At 44.1% G+C, this 17,066-nt stretch overlaps 1 protein-coding gene across 3 annotated transcripts in view; it reads left to right on the forward strand.

Moving 5' to 3' along the window:
- Positions 1 to 6,080: 6,080 nt before the first annotated feature.
- The window catches only part of SLC22A4 (solute carrier family 22 member 4), an 88,506-nt gene continuing 77,520 nt past the window's right edge, over positions 6,081 to 17,066 (forward strand). Inside the window, exon 1 of one of the 3 annotated variants that reach the window (XM_077326897.1) lies at positions 6,081 to 6,607. In XM_077326897.1, coding sequence (XP_077183012.1) covers positions 6,215 to 6,607 — 393 coding nt within the window. In that variant the 5' untranslated portion in view covers positions 6,081 to 6,214. Of the gene's footprint in view, positions 6,608 to 6,672; positions 6,949 to 17,066 lie in introns of those variants that run through there. The other 2 variants (XM_077326895.1, XM_077326896.1) reach the window with 2 other exon arrangements.

Genomic DNA, 17,066 nt, shown 5'->3' on the forward strand with positions numbered 1-17,066 from the left:
GGAGGGCAGGAGGCTGTTCCCATTGGCTGCAAAGGACACACAGTAATGAATTTAAACTACAAGTACAACGATATAGGCTAGATATCAGGAAAAAAAATTTCACAGAGTAGTTCAGCAGTGGAATAGGCTGCCTAAGGAGGTAGTGAGCTCCCCCTCACTGGCAGTCTTCAAGCAAAGGTTGGATACACACTTTTCTTGGATGCTTTAGGATGCTTAGGGCTGATCCTGCGTTGAGCAGGGGGTTGGACTGGATGGCCTGTATGGCCCCTTCCAACTCTATGATTCTATGATTCTATGATTCACTTGCTTATCTCCTAGCATTGTATATGCCATTAAATGCCAAAGAATTATCATATGGCATCATATGGTTTAATGCAAATTATCATATGGCATCATATGATTTATAATCTGGATATTATGACACAGTTTACCAATTTGCCACAATTTGCTTTTGCCTTATATCTCTACAATTATGATGGTTATTTATTTAGTCTGAGGAACAGTTGAATGCACTTGAAAGCAAATGCCTTGAATAAATCTTTGTTGGTCTTAAAGGTGCTTTAGGCTCTGGTTTTGTGAACCTAAGACCTGTGAGGGCTTGAGCGGGGTAAGCAGGATGGAATGTGTTTCTGCACAAGATGTTGATTAAATTTAAGAGACATGTAAGCAAGTTTGTTTTCATCTTCCGTCTTGATGTGGAGGACCACACTGGGAATTTAACAAACTCAATCTCAATTGCCTGTATCCCATCAAGGACAAGTAGGGAAGGCAAAATCCATGGCCGCTCTTTTTCCTGCTACCTCACTTCACCTCAGTTTGTTAACCATCCTATTCCTTTCTCAACCAAACAGGGCACTAACTTGCCTTCTTATTAGCACATGGGTTGTAAAACACAGCTGATACAGGCTTAAGGCAAAACACGTGCAACTCCCCAATTTAATATCTAATACTCCTAGTGCTGTCAACCTTCCATATAAAAATCTACAAACATAACAATTTCTCAAGAAGAGCCAGAGGGCCCTCTTCCCTCACCTGAGGTGTTCCTCTAGGCAATAGCCACATGGTATCTGGAAAAGGCAATCTAAAATAACTGGATAAAATGTGCAGTTAAAGATCATAGTTGCAACATAGCTGCAAGCTGCCTCAAGTCTCTTCTCTTTCTGTAAGGATTTGGTAATATGTGTGATTCAACCCATTTCTCTAGAAGCCAGGTCTGAACTGGATTCTAATGAAGCTGATAGCCATTCTCTCAGTCCAAACCGTACCGCCCCATGAAGCAGTCTTCCTCCATTTAAAAAGTACTTTCCATTCTGAAGGCCAAATATCACTGTTAAACACCGGTTCTGTTAAACACCAGTGAACATACATGTGACTTTGCATTCAACTAAAGAAAAAGTATGCTGAAATAGTGGTAAAATCAATGGTTTATTAGAGCTGAAAATCTTTGTTATTCATTTGCAGACGATGTGTTCTGAGAATTTTGACTTCTTTGTAATTAATTGAGGTCTTTCCTAAGACCATATGTCAACAGCAGATGTTCAAAAATGGGAAGCATACTAACAGTGTATTTCTTGGGAAAAGGACAGAGGATGTTAGCGTGCTGCTACACTTGTGTAGACTCACTGGTTTCTTTTATCATCTACAGTGGTGCCAGATAGGCTGAAAAGTATGGATTTAAGCATTTTCATCTCAGTCTCTTTGGGATGCTATTGCACAAGAAATATTGGATACTGTAGATATATCTTCTTGAATTTATATGAAAAGGAAGAGCACCAAACTCGTCTTCCTATGGATACCTACAGTAGAATAGCTTAGTTCTAAAGCTATAAGTATCTGAGCTTGTATGTTTAAATTTTGTTCTTCTGAAAAGGTACTACTGCTTCCTTTCAGCCCCCAAGATTTCAATATCTTTGGAACAATCCAAAGATAACATGCATGGCCATTTTCTGTACTGATTTTTTCCATCCCATGGAAAGATTTCCAAAGATTATCAAATTAGGTCAAAGTATATACCACTATATTAGAACTTGCTCTGAGGGCCATTCCGCACAACCGGCAATGTTGCTAAATCTGAGCGCTATTGAAAAGCGCTGCAATCAATAGCGGCAAGTCTCGGCAACACACACAGCCGTTTTTCTCGGGAAAAAACGGCTCTCCCACTAGCGCTGTTCTCGTAACACACAAGCTTCCGGTCTCGCCGAAATCGCAACAAAGGAGGCGATATTTTTCCATGCTTCTTCCCGCTTCTGGACGTCAATCAAACAGAACAGCCAATTAACCGTTGTGTTTGTGCTTCCCTTTAAATATTGTTTTTTAAAAAACCCTAAACACCTGTAGCAATGCATATTTGTTCATTCGATGTATCAGAAAGACTTTTTTCGCTGGCGTAGGAGCTGGCGCTTAATCGTTTACACACTATTAAAGTTTTAAAAATCCCCTCCTCGGGTGCAATTTCTGGCTGAAATTACGAGCAGTGTCGAACAGGGGGCTGTATTGTGCTCAGAAACTTTACTGACAATTGCTTGTGGAGGGATTTCAGCTGAACAAGCATCGCTTATTTGTTGCTTTTGCTGGTTTTAAGGGGGGTAAAATGGTGATCGCGACACCGGAAGCTTGTGTGCGAGAGCTTAGGTAGGGACATGCTTGCTACCGCTATATTGAGAACGCACGTGTCTTTTTCGGATGTGTTGCAGGTTGTTCTCAAGAGTCTAGCGGGTTTTTTTAGCACTACAATGAAGCGATTTTTGCGGAAGTGTTGCAGGTTGTGTACGACGTAGTGTGTAATGTTAAAAAAATAGCGTTACAGAATGGTAAGACTTCAGCAACATTAACGCTGTACGGAATAGCCCTGAGCTGTTTCCACCCAGAGAGCAGCAAAACGTAATATAAAGCAATCCTCATGCTCCTAATGAACACTTTTTAAATATAATGCATCATTAATTTAAGGAATGTAATTTAAGGAATGTAAAAGCAGCTCTCAGACTGAGTTGTATATTCCTCGGGTAGGCTGTATTTTCTTTTCTAGGAATGGAAACTGTCTTCCTTATCTCTTTCCCACCCCTTTAATCAAAGGGATAAAATGCAAGGCACAAGAAAAGGGAGACTGTGCATACTCCTGGACTTTGTATTTCCTGGCTTTATTGGAGACTGCAAGCACCCCAGCACCCCTATATCACTCACCTTGTATCTGTAATTATTCTCCAGATATACACATGATATTCTGATATATGGAGATCAGTTTATGCACAATACTACTGTCCCAATAAACACCATGGAAACCAAAAATCTTTAACTTCAGCAGGATTGTGCTATTACTCTACTTGACCTTTTTTGTACAACATAATATCCAGACAAAACATTTGAAAAATAATTCCCAACTACTTTATCATTGCTCTGTGGCAGATATTATTATATACTTTTAGGTATCCCTTGCACAGTGAGTGATATTAACACCCTTAATTCTTATGGAACAGTACCAAAAATAACTAAATTATCGATATAGGATATTTATAAAGTGATTAAGATAACCTGCATAAACTAATCTTTTTTATATCAGGAGTTTAAGATTTCACAAGTAACTGAAATTTTCTGAAATGAAAAATAGAAAATCCTTTATTCACATACATTTCTGATGTTAACAGTTCACACACATAAAGGTGTACATAGATACTTAAAGAAAATATCAGTTGTTTTGAGAAGAGCCAGCTTGGTGTAGTGGTTAGGAGTGCGGACTTCTAATCGGGGAAGCCTGGTTTGATTCCCAGCTCCTTCACATGCAACCAGCTTCTGATAAAGCACTGATAAAGCTGTTCTAATCCAGCAGTAATATCAGGGTTCTCTTAGCCTCACCTACCTCACAGGGTGTCTGTTGTGGGTAGAGGAAGGGGAAGGCGACTGTAAGCCACTTTGAGACTCCTGGTAGAGAAAAGCAGCATATAAGAACTGACTCTTCTTCTTCAAGTAACTTCAGTTTCTTATTGGTACTTATTTACTGTATGACATAAGTATGTAATATAGCCAGGAAAGCCTAAGATTGTTTGTCGGTCAGGTAGGAGACATTTGGCGGTTGTTTGCCATTGCCTGCCATTGCGTCATGACCCTGGTATTCCTTGGAAGTCACCCTTCCAAGTGCTAGCCAGGGCCAACACCGCTTAACTTCTGAGATCTGAAGGGATTGGGTTTGCCTGGGCTATCCAGGTCGGATTATCGGTACTGACTCTTGGACAACTCAAAGCAGATGATGGTAGGTACCCATACTCCATACCGATTTGTATCTACTTTCATTCATCCCTGGTTTTGAAGAAATAATTGATTCCAAGGAATAATAGCCAAGGCCCTGCATAAAGCTACATAAATCTCATGCAGCAGTCAAAGCTATTTTGGATAACCATATGGAGCAGAGGCCCATCAGTGGCATAACTGCCCGGTACCTCATAGCTGTCAGCAGGGTATGGAGGTGCACATTCTGGGAGGGGAGGGGAGAGCACCACATATTAACATGATGTGCTGATATCACCCAGACGTGACATCAACATGTCAGGAGGTGACACTCTGACTTTGGGGCAAAATCCCTATGGCAGAATTACCTTCTAACCATAGAATTTTACCTTGTCCCAACACCTCCATGTGACATCAGCACTTTGCATTAATTTGTGGCATCCTTCCAATTTGGAAGTTGGGGGGCGGTTGTAGGTGGTTGGTTCCTTGCAAAACCAGGGGACCAGCTGGACCAGGAGATCTGTCAACTCTAATCAATGGTTATTAGATACAAAATATTGTTGGGACACTATGTCTAGGGCATTCTTGGAGCTTAGGGGGGCAATGGTAGAAGGCCTTCTGGAGTTCTGGCCCTGCTAGCGGATCTTTGTGATGGCACTTGAGTTTTGGCCACTATATGACACAGACTATTGGAGACGATGGGCCATTGCTTGATTCAAGAAGGCTTCTCTTATGTTCTTAGAAAGTCGGCACACCAAGGTGGCCTTTTGCCAAGCAGGGCTTCTGACTGACCACCGGAGATCTGACTGACAGTCCAAATTAAAAAGAAACAAAAACAAATATTGTTTTGGAAGATTCCATCACAGAACAGGAATATTTACTGTGTGACTGAAGGTAATGCAATAAAAATATTTTTAAAAAATATGTCCATTTAAAAGGCATCCTGTTAAGCAGTTTCTATCTGAAATGTTGAAGAGAAATCCATTACTTCACTCCTTGACATTTTGTGACAATCATATTTTCAAACTGGCTCCACCTTCCCAGGCATCCATTTTGTGGTTGGCGCCACCTCCTGCTGCAGCTATTCACCCCTATGTCAGAATGCCAAAGTAGCCTGTGGGCTCAAAGAGTGGGGATCCCTGGTCTAAGGTACTAGAAATGTTTGCAAATATAAGAAACCACGTTATTATTATTATTAATTAGATTTATTTCCCACCACTCCCCATAGGCTTGTGGCGGGTCACAATAGTCTTATCCCCATTAAAATACCCATTAAAAGACTTTAAAAACAACCCCAACATGGCGGAAGCTCTCATTATTCCTATCCCCTGCTATGAGAGCGGCAGGGAGTGTGGGGAGGAGATCTAACTTACTAGGTGGGGGGGTGGATGCTGGCACTCATTCGCTGACCCCGGCCTCAACCAAAAACCTGGCGTAAGAGCTCTGTCTTGCAGGCCCTGCGGTACCTGGTACCAAGCTAACTAAAGGATGAATTAAAAGTTAATTAAAATTAAAAGATAAATAAAAAATATTAATACCCAGTAAGCTGGGCATGTCTTGTGAATTAATTTCTCACAGAGGTACTGATCAGAAACTATGTTGGCCTCTGGAACCAGCCACCACAAATTCCTCTCTAGAACTGTTACCAAGTGGCTCTTCTTCCCAGACTATCATGGCAGTGAACAATAACCGCAGGACAGCCCTTGCCACACGAGGCTGCTCGTCGTCGCGGCGACCAATTTCCCGCCAGACAAGCCTGCCCTGTGTGGAAAAACCCCACACGCTCCCCAAAACCGCTTGCAACTAGGGCGAAGCTTTTCTCGGGCAGGGCTGGCGCCTAGGAGCGGGATAGGAGGAGTCGGCCGGGAAGAGACCCCACCCCCGGAGGGATGACAGAGCCAGTCCGGTGAGTGCGGCGCGCTTGTTGCTGCCGCTGCTGCTGCTGCTGCCTAGACGCCGCTGTGTTGTGTAGCGCTTCTCCGCGCCTGCCGCTGCTATGCAGGATTACGACGAGCTGATCGCTTTCCTGGGCGAGTGGGGCCCCTTCCAGCGCCTCATCTTCTTCCTGCTCAGCGCCAGCATCATCCCCAACGGCTTCAATGGCATGTCCGCCGTTTTCCTGGCCGGCACGCCGGAGCACCATTGCCGGGTGCCCGCCAGCGCCAACTTGAGCGGCGAGTGGCTGAACGCCAGCATCCCGCTGGAGGAGCACGAGGGGCGGCAGGTGCCCAGCCGGTGCCGCCGCTACCGCCTCGAGGCCCTGGCCAACTTCTCCGCCCTCCACCTTCTGCCTGGCCGCGACGTCAACCTCAGCCAGGTGGAGCAGGAGAAGTGCCTGGACGGCTGGGAGTACAGCCGCGACCCCTTCCTCTCCACCATCGTCACCGAGGTAGGGAGGGGCGGCTGGCAGGGAGGGCTGGCCGCAGGAGGCGGCGGAGGGTGGGGGAGAAGCGTCGAGACCGGGGCATGAGAGGAACGACACGCGCGTGGAGAAAATGGAGAATGCAGGGTGCAAAGAATGGAGGAGCTTGCCAAGGGCCGCCTCGTGAAGATGCCCCGGGCAGGGGTCTGGAGCCCCCCCTCCGAGGAGAGGCGCTCAGTCGCGGCTGCCTTTGCGCTCAGGCCACCTGCGCCCTGATCGTCGCAATTCAGCGGGGAGGCTCCTGTGAGGTCTCCCCCCTCCCCGAAAAAGGAGGGGGACGGAGTGTAGCCTTGCCGGGGCTCTGCTGGGTAAGCCTCGGCTCCGGTACTCTGAAGGGGGCGGTTTTATAGTAAGGCTGGGAAGCGGCTTTGTCTCGCGCCGCGCAGACCTTCGTCCTCTTGGCTGCTCGCTGCTCTTCGCAGCGAATCATCATTCCCCGCCTTCGGTGCATCGGCGCTGTGAAGGCGTTGTTTTGTTTGTGGGCGTTTGCGTGCGCAGTGTCTAACGGACGCTACTCACGGGTGATTCACACATCTGTGCCCAGAGGACCTAACGGAAACACAGGATCCCGTTCCGCGATCCAGTCCAGGAATCCGCCCAAATCCCCGCGGTTACTGTCGTTTGATGCCTCTCACTCTGAGAACTGCATCCATTGCAAGGTATTGTGTGCCCACATTAAGTGACAGGAAGAAAGGATGGATGTCAGCTGATAACTACGTCATCAAACAGTGTGTTTGCACATGTATGACATTTTGTGCTACCACTTGCTACTACTTCTGCCTCTTTACAGGGACTACAAAAGTTTGGACATATGTAAAGGTTATGAGGCATTCTGGAGGGTTGCTCAGTAACTGGCATCATGGACTCTTTTTAGCACCTTTGTTATTCACAGATTATTTATTATATATTTATATACTGTCCTCTCCGAAGGCTCATTAAGATTAAACATGATTCTTTAAAAAGGGTGGTGGTGGGGTGCTGAAGAGGCCTGTAATCAGCTTCTACCTGGAGATTACATAGAGACCCTCTCTAGTTCTTATATGTAGTCCCAAGATTATGTTCATTGTTCACTGAGTGGACAGTGATAGATTAAGGCCACCCGTGGCTTGGGCCCTACCTATCTGAGGGACTTTTTGTCTGTTTATGCCCCCCACAGTGCACTTTGCTGTGCAGGTGCTAATCTTTTGGAGGTCTCTGGCCCCAAGGAGGTACGCCTGGCCTTGGCCAGGGCCTTTCTGGTTCTGGCCCCAACCTGGTGGAATGAGCTCCCAGGAGAGCTGAGGGCCCTGACGGAGCTTACACAGTTCCGCAGGGCCTGCAGGACAGAGCTCTTCCACCAAGTCTTTGGTTGAGGCCAGGACTAAGATCTACTGGGCACCTCCTCAGGCTAGGTATTACAATGAACAATCCCCTTAAGGGGGTGGCTGCCAAGTGGGGAGGGTGTTAAGGAGTACATCACAAATCTTGTTAGGTTTTTATGCTGGTTTTAAGGCATAGGGGTTTTAATGGAGTTTTATACATGCTGTAACCTGCCTTGAGTCTATGGAGAGTGGTGGGCCATAAATGTAATAAATAAAGAAATGTCTAGCATGCTGATTAAATCAAGTCACATTACATCAGTTGCTTAAAGCTGGAGGCAACTAAAGCAGAGTTGGAGCTATGGATATGTATTTCAAAAAGCATTGTCATAATATGTTTTGATTGTCTTTTTCTTTAAGGGGGGTGGAAAGGGCATGGTTGAAAGCTATTTGTCACTTTATAGTGCCAAGTTAAAACTTTAATAGAGGCTGGATTTAATTATAATTTTCAGCAACTCAGGCATAACATATTCTAGGGTTCACATCAGGGCTTAGTTGTTTTCTTATTTTTCTTTTCTCTCAAAAAAAAAGTCTGAATGCCAAAAGCAATTATTCTGTTGGAACAGGCTCCTTCAAAAAAGAAAGCTAGAGCTGATTGGCATCTAAATATTTTATCAGGCTCCAATTATTTTTAACACCTGGATGTTTCTAGGGCATGATAATTCAGTGCATACTATTTGACTATGCTACAGATTAGAGCGGGACAATTTCCAGCCAAATACCATTTGGGAAACTCCAAATGAGTTCTTTCTGCACTTTGCTGAAATGAAAACAGATTTAGTAAAGATGACATATTCTTATTCTCCCACTCTCTGACCAAAAGGGAAGTTCATTCCTTCTCTTGGACTCCCCCCCCCCCCACTCCAATTCCTAGAAAACCCAGGATGTTTAGTTTTCATATTAGTTAGCTGGTTGACTTCTCTGGATCTGAGAAATGCTGAAATAGTCTTAAATATTATGTTCTAAAATGTCTTTGAAATTAGTCAACAACAAACAATACTTTATTTACAGTCATTTCAACCAATACAATAATTGCTGGGATATCAAAATACAAGCTAAAATGTTGAATGCATTTAAAATTAAGAATAATAAAATCAGAATTTAAATTGTAATTAATATAAAATTCGTAAAACATATGGCCATTATAAAAATGCACAAAAATTTATTTTCCTACCAATCAAAGAACCTTGTGTGGTGAACGCAAGAGAGAGGACCTTTTCAGTAGCAGCCCCACAATTATGGAATAATCTCTGCCTGGCTCCCTCACTTTTGATTTTCAGGAGCCCAGTAAAGACAGTTTTATATATGAGTGCATTTGACTGACTTAGTCCTATCTGAGATAGGCAGTCCTGTCTGAGATTTTAAATAGTGACCTTTTATGTATTTTTATAATTGTAGTTTTATTTATATTGTAAACTGCCTTGAGTTCCACAAGGTTAAGAGGTGGCTAATAAATGTTTTAAATAAAAAATAATGTTCTTGATATGCATACTCCATGCGCATGTACTACTAATGCTTCCTAATATAATTAATGTGATGCAAAAAGGAATAAAAGTATTGCATCCTCTTCTGAAGGGCTAAAACTATACTCCAGAGCTATACCCTTCACTGAATGTGACTCATTTCAGATATCATATCATGGTCTGCAGTTATAGTTAAGAATACAAATCATCGTTTGAGCTTCCAGATGTACAGACATGAATCATGATAATAGAGATGCTTGTCTACAATCATCGTCAGCAAATGATGCTTTAGAGCAGATTTTCAGTGTTCATTTCTGAAATTTCTTGCTCCAGAGGACCATTTCAGGGACATCTGAACAGAAAGCAAGGCCAGGAGTAAATGTTATCTCCCTTCCACTAGATTGTTACAGCTTTTGATAGGCCTTGGGGCTTGGTTCTGTTTTACTTCTTTGCTTCATCACACACTTTTGAAAGTTTCAGTTAAAAAAGCCTGAGTAATTTTTAGAGTTTTAACTGCCTGCTAACAGTGCTCAAAGTTTTTTAAACAACTGATTTAGTTAATTGAAATTAACTAAATATATATAGTCTTTCATATTTTTCTGCAATTAATGTGGTTTTAGTTTTCCGCTTTGCAGGTTCCTGAATTAATCTCTTTGTCTCTGTTTACTCTCACACAGAGCTCAGGAAGATCAGTGTTGGTTATTTGTTATTTGTTTGCCCTAAGGCAGCCACCCTGGGTGCCAGCTTGTTAAATGTGAGCTAATGAATGTTCTTCTTAATGTAAGGCAGATGTGCTTTGTTTTTCTGGAGCTCTGTAATATTTCAGCGTGTTTTTTTTTTAATTGCTGGCACTACCAACTCATTTTAATAATGTATTTGCCTGTGTATTTAGCTTTCTTACAGGGAGAAAGAGGATCAGAAAATGTATTTTTAATTTTGTTCTGTGCCATTTGTGTGTAAAATATTAGGAAAGTTTACTTTTCTTATGGTAATTATGGAACCTATGTTAGGACCTGAGTTTTATATTAAAATATGAGTGGATTATTTCTCCAACAACAAAACTTTGCCTAAATATTAGTCAAGATAACAACAGTTATCAAATTATTGTGATGAATGGAATATTCCATTCTTTATTGATTGCAGACCTCTTTTTAAATCTTGCTTCATCGCTAGATTTTATTTATTTATTTATTTATTTATTTATTTATTTGAGACCAACGTTTGAATCCCCACTCTGTTATGTAAACTTGAAGAGTGATTGTGAACCAGTAACAGATTCCCAACATAACCTATATCATAGGATTGTTGTGAGTATGAAATGGAGAAGGAAAGAATAACTTCAAAAACTGCGGTGGCTCATTTGGGCAAAACAATAACAACCCATTGAGTTGGGTATTGTCCTTATTTTGATGAGCTCAAGTCCCAAATGATGAGTGATTTCTTCTATAACCATTATACAGAGATTGTAAATAGCATGGGTCCACCACTGATCAAAACAGATATCCAATAACAATTCTCTGAGACCAAAGATTTAAGCCACATTCTCTGATATGTATTTCTACCTCCCAGTGCCTTAACAAGATGGCATATATTTCATAGGCAGCAGATAAATCCATTAAAATTAACAAGGAAGCATATATTATTAAAAACTAGATCTAAAGCCCATTTTATATTGGAATAAAATGGGTGCTAGATGGCTTTGCCCCCCCCCCGCACGGCAAAAGGCCTCTGTGTGGGCGGGGACGGCGTTTGTTGGGTGTGTGAGGCGGGCCGCGGCGTGGATGGGCCTGCAGAAGCCTTCGTCCTCCTGGCCCACTCAGAGTCCGGCAGGCGGGGTTGGAAGGGAGAAATGTTGGAAGGGAGAAATGTTGTGGAGGCCAGGGTTGGAAGGGAAAAATGTTGTGGAGGCTGTGTCTTGGCTCGCGGCTCCGGAGCGAGTGCGCGCTGTTTGGGGCGGCCTAGGGTGCGGCCGTGGTCGGCGGAGCTGCGGTGTGGCGGCATGGGAGTGGGGCGATTTGGCGGCGAGACTAACCTGGCTTCATGTGTCTCGGAGTGACGGCGAGCATGGAAACTGTTGGGGAGTGCCCTCGGTAGTCCAGGGGGCCGTCCTGGCGTGCAGGCGACGCATCGTCGAAGGAGGCGAGGTGGCAGGCGGGCGGGCTTGTGCTGGAGAGGCGGAGGCACATCGCTGGGAGCGGAGCAGCTCAGCGCCAGCATGTCCGTTAGTGGGGCGATGGTGGTGGCATTCGGCGGCGCTCGGGGCCTGGCAGTGGAGATCGCGGCGAAGTCTACGGACAGGCGGGGAAGGCAGTAAGCGGGCATCAGGAAGTCATGTGCTGGGGGTTGGGGTGGGAACAGGGCGGGTGGCGGCTGCCGGGGATGGGTGATCATCATCGGTGTCGGAAGGCCGTGAGAGGACCTGGGCGGCGGCAAGGGTGCAGGGCCAGTATTCGCAGGGAGTGCTTGTTGGTAGGGAAGGGCCATGGCTCGCTGGCAGGAAAGGAGCAGGGCGGCCGTGTCTTCGACGCGGCAGCCCTGTTCCTTTCCCGGCAGCGAGCCATGTGGGGATGGAGTGTGGTCACAGAGTCCGGCGCGGGCCAAGTGGCCACTTGGCCCCCAAGTGGCACTCGGAGGGACCCAATCAGGAACCCCTTCGCGGCTCCTGATTGCCCCCCCTCTGAGTTTTTATCCCGGACAGGTCCCGCCCTAACTCCTCCCCAACAGCCCTTACTCCTTTATTTAATCCGCTCTGCAGGAGCGGATTAAAGATGAGATTGTCAACTAAAGCCACTAGTGTTGCTGTCTCCATTCCATACTGTGGCCTGAAACCACTGAAAAAGGTATAGTGCAGATGAGTCATCTAGGAAGAGCTATTCTGCAACCACTCTTCCAATCACCTCCTTCCAACTGGATCTTTGTCATGCAATCCAAATCAAACTTCTTCCTCCTCCTAGCTCGGCGGTTTACATAAAACATCATGAGGTAATTACATGTAACATCACAACAAATATAACAACCATGACAAAACATATAACATATCAACTAGGATATTTCAACAGAACATTGTTCACCAAAGATAGCAACTTGAGCAGAACCCTTAGGTAGGTAATATTTAGTCATGTAAGGGGGACCAGTGGATGTTGTTGGGTCGGTCAACTTAAGCAAATGCCTGGTGGAGGAGCTCCCTTTTGCAACCCCTGTGAAATTGTAGGAGTTTGGGCAGGGCCCTGATCTCTTCAGGGAGCTCGTTCCACCAGGTGGGAGCCAGGACAGAAAAGGTTCTGGCCCTTGTTGAGGACCGTGCGTCTTTGCATCAGTGACTAATGAAGAAGTAGAGAGGATAGGGACCCTTTCACCAGCTTCTCTTGGGATGGGATGAACATTATATAGGCAATGTACCCTGATATGTCTTCTTGGGCAGTTTTGTCTTGCTTCCCATCACTATATCTCTCAGATGAAAAATAATAAAAGCTTTGCCCCAAATCTTGTCTGAGCCCAAACCCTATCAGTTAGGTAAACCACAACAATACACGCCCAGCAATACTCAGAGTAGCCATAAGCTAAACTACATAAATGCTAAGAATGATGTTGTTCAGTGATTTTTGTCAGGGCCCATTCACAGTTCAGTATTATTTCCCAAACTCCACATGAAATGTGGGGTTGTCAGAAGTAGAAGAAAAGTTGGTTCTTATATGCTGCTTTTCTCTACCATAAAGAGTCTCAAAGCAGCTTACAGTGACCTTCCCTTTCTCCTCCCCACAACAGACACCCTGTGAGGTAGGTGAGGCTGAGAGAGCCCCAATATTACTGCTCGGTCAGAACAGTTTTATCAGTGCTGTGGTGAGCCCAAGGTCACCCAGCTGGCTGCATGTGCAGAAGGAGCAGAGATGCAAACCCAGCTTGCCGGATTAGAGGATGGCCCTCCTAACCACTACTCCAAGCTCGCTCTTACTTCTTCATATGAGTGGAACTTTCTCCCCATTGCATTACAGAGCCCCTGGGCTCAGGCTAAGACCCACATTTGACTCTTCATCTTTGGGTTGTATCACTTCTTTGCACCACTTCTCTTTTTTGTTGGATGTGGACCAAAGTCCTGACCCCACTGAAGAGGAAACAGAAAGGTATGAGGTAAAATCCGGATACGCAGTGTCTGCAGGTAACCTGTTGAAATCATCCTGCTTTGACATATTTATTTTGGTTACAGGGAAAGGTTTGAAAGATTTACTTCCACTTGCATCAACAACGAAGCAGTAAACAGAACTAATTTGCTTTTGCCTTTTGCTTCACTGTGCATTGGTGGCTGTCTATCATTGTGAAGTATTCTTCCTTCAAGCTCATGCCTTTCTTGGTCTTAAAGGTGCCATTGGACTCAAATTTTGTTGTACTATTTCAGACCAACACAGCTATCCACATGAATCTAGGTGTATTAGGGATGAGCACAAATTGGAACATTTCGATTTGTAGTGTTCCGAAATGAACACCAATATCCAAACGACCTAACCTCCTCTGAAATGAACTGGTTGGTTTCAGGCCAGTTCATTTGGCTTCTGCCTGCTTAGAAGTGGGGAGACAGTGTGATAAGGCAGTAAAGAAAGCAAATGCGGTCTTGGGCTGTATCAACAGAGGCATCACAACAAAACCACAAGATGCCATCGTCCCACTGATGAGAATGATCATGGGACCATGGGACCAAGCCCTATGAGGAAAGGCTGAGGGACTTGGGAATGTTCAGCTTGGAGAAGAGGAGGTTGAGAGGGGACATGATGGCTGTCTTTGCTCTGAAAGGTTGTTACTTAGAGGAGGGCAGGGAAAGGTTCCTGTTGGCAACAGAAGATAGGACCCTCAATGATGGGTTTAAACTACATGGAGAATTATATTGGCTAGATATCAGGAAAAAAGTTTCACAATCAGAGCAGTTCAACAGTGGAATCAACTGCCTAAGGAGGGGGTGAGCTCCCTCTCACTGACAGTCTTCAAGCAGTGCCTGGACAGATACTTATCCTGGATGCTTTAGGCTGATCCTGAATTGAGTAGGGGGTTGGACTAAATAGCCTGCATGGCCCCTTCCAACTCTATGATTCTAAGTGAAATGGCATGCTGAAATGAGGCCCTGTTGTCAGGCCCAAAGGCCTGCAAGTGATTTCAGCATGCTGATTGCTTCCTCCACCTTCCAAAGGGAAGGAAATGATCCAGTGCACTGAAAGTACCTGCAGCCCTTTCAGGCTGACAGCAGTGGGATGCACTGACCTGTCATTACCCATTCCATGCTATGTATTTCAGTAAGAGGTGAACCAAAGTCCTAAGAGTCAACTGGACGTCTATGGCTTTCCTGTCTTTCCCTTCCTACTCCCCCCTCCCTTTTGCTCCTGGCTGGGCTCAGGGCTTGCACATAGCCAGTTCCCATGAAAAGGAGAATGTCCTTCAAGATGTTATCTCTGTTTTAGTATGTTATGACTCTGATGGATAGCTCTGGCTCCTTTTGGCCTCTAGGTGTAGAAAGTGTAACTTTTGCTTTGTTCTAACTGTATTTTGATAATAAAAGCCCCTCTGAAAATGGGAAGGACAAATGGCGGGAAATTGAAGTGTTGATAGGGGCAGGGGGATGCCTATATGTATCCTAGGATAGGAAAGGCTAGTCAATCTTAGCAACAGATTCCTTTTGGACAATAAAATTCTGGATCTTTTTCTAAGAAGGTCTCAGCTTTTCTTGTCTCCTGCATTTTGGATGGCATGAACTGAGGCCCATTCCAGTGCACATCATCTCATTGGTCAAGTGTTACTTATCTAGGAGACATGTAATTTTGGTTGTGTAATTCCCCAGTGGTCATTACTTTTGTCTTCTTGATGATCAGCTGTAATCCTGCTTTAATCTTCAGATGTAGTCATTTCTTTACTATTTTCTGCCAGTAATTAGCATATCTCAAATTCTTACTGTTCTTTCCACTAATTTTCATTCTACCTTCATCTAAAATTAATCTAGCTTTCTTTATGATATCTTCTACACATAGAAGAGTTGGGTTTTATACCCTGCTTTTCATACCCAAAAGGGTCTCAAAGTAGTTTACAGTTACCTTCCCTTCCTCTCCCCATAACAGATACCTTGTGAAGTAAGTGTGGAGAGAGCTCTGACAGAACTGCTCTGAAAACTGCTCTAACAGGACTGACTAGCTGCATGTTGAGGTGTGGAGAATCAAACCTTAAAAGTTGCCATTTTAAACTACTATACCATGTTGGCTTGACTGAAGATACAGGGAGATAAAAATACATCCTAGTCTGACCTGATTGCCAATTTGGAAATCATTCTGTTTCTCCATCTGCTGTACTAATAATAGCTTCTTGTACAAGGTGTAGGTTGTAGTGTCTGTGGAGCAGGTGTGTAGAGCAGCCACCTGATCCTCTATTTCTACCTTTATTAGACACTATAAATTAAATAATTATAGTGCAGCGGATGCTGCCTTTGGCAAAAGTGTTCTGTTACAGGTGATAGATGCAGGCGACAGTGTCCCATCCAGGAAGAAATAATTGCTCTTTTATTTTCCATCAGGGATGGAGTCCTAGAACCAGGGGAGAATGTTCATTGGTACTCACCATGAAGGGTACTTCTTCCTGGATTCCAAGACTCCATCCAGCCTACCCTTGGTGTCATCTGTGTCAGTCACTAAATTAATTCTTAGGTGTTCAGGTTACAAACATTTCTGTATGGAGTCAGGTAAGCTTCCTCCTGTTTCCTTCTCTTTCAAAAAAAAAGAAGAAGAAAAGGTTACAATATTTGTTAATTACTTAAAGAGTTTCCCCCCCGAGCTTTGGAAATTTCAAAACTGGAGAAGATGGACGGTTCTACCAAAGAGACAGGAAGAGGAAGTACTTTTTTAGTCCTGCCTCCCTAGCAGCAGCGGTGAGAACCACCCATCAGGGATGGAGTCCTAGAACCCAAGGTGAAGTACCCTTCACAGTGAGTACCAATGGACATTCCCATCTCTGTATCTCCTTGCTAATAAATGGATGTTGGTTTGAACACAGCCACCTTTGCTGTATGAACCTCAGAGTAGGGGCCTGAGTAGGCACCCTATACTTGATTTGCAGGCAAAGCATAATATCACATGGTGTCAGAATTGGTCTTACTTCTGTGGGTCTTCAGCATTGTGTAAGAAGATTCCAGATTATACCCGTTATTCTGTAATGTAATGAGAAATATCAGAACTCCATCAAATTTATCCTTTGTGGGAAATTTAGGAGAGAATTGGAGGTGATGGGAACAAAAATTAAAACCATAGCTAGCAGTCACAAGTTTGAGGATTATAAAGTTGCATTAAATGCTTCACTGCACAGGAGAAAAAGCCCTTGAGGTTTATAACAATAACAATAATAACAAAAACTTTGTGTTGTTAAGTGTCATCAAGTCACTTTCAACTTATGGCGACCACATGTATCATTAACAGCCTATATCGCATCTTGCAAATTGAGTCGTGGCTTCCTTTATTGAGTCTTCATCTTTTCCTGTTGCCTTCAGTTTTTCCAGTTTTTCCAAGCGTTATTGTCTTTTTCTGTGACTCTTGTCTTCTCAGAATGTGACAAAAGTACAACAGCCTCTTCAGCACCACATTC

Source organism: Paroedura picta, chromosome 3 (genome assembly GCF_049243985.1).
Source record: "Paroedura picta isolate Pp20150507F chromosome 3, Ppicta_v3.0, whole genome shotgun sequence".
In the NCBI taxonomy this organism is placed as follows: domain Eukaryota; kingdom Metazoa; phylum Chordata; class Lepidosauria; order Squamata; family Gekkonidae; genus Paroedura; species Paroedura picta.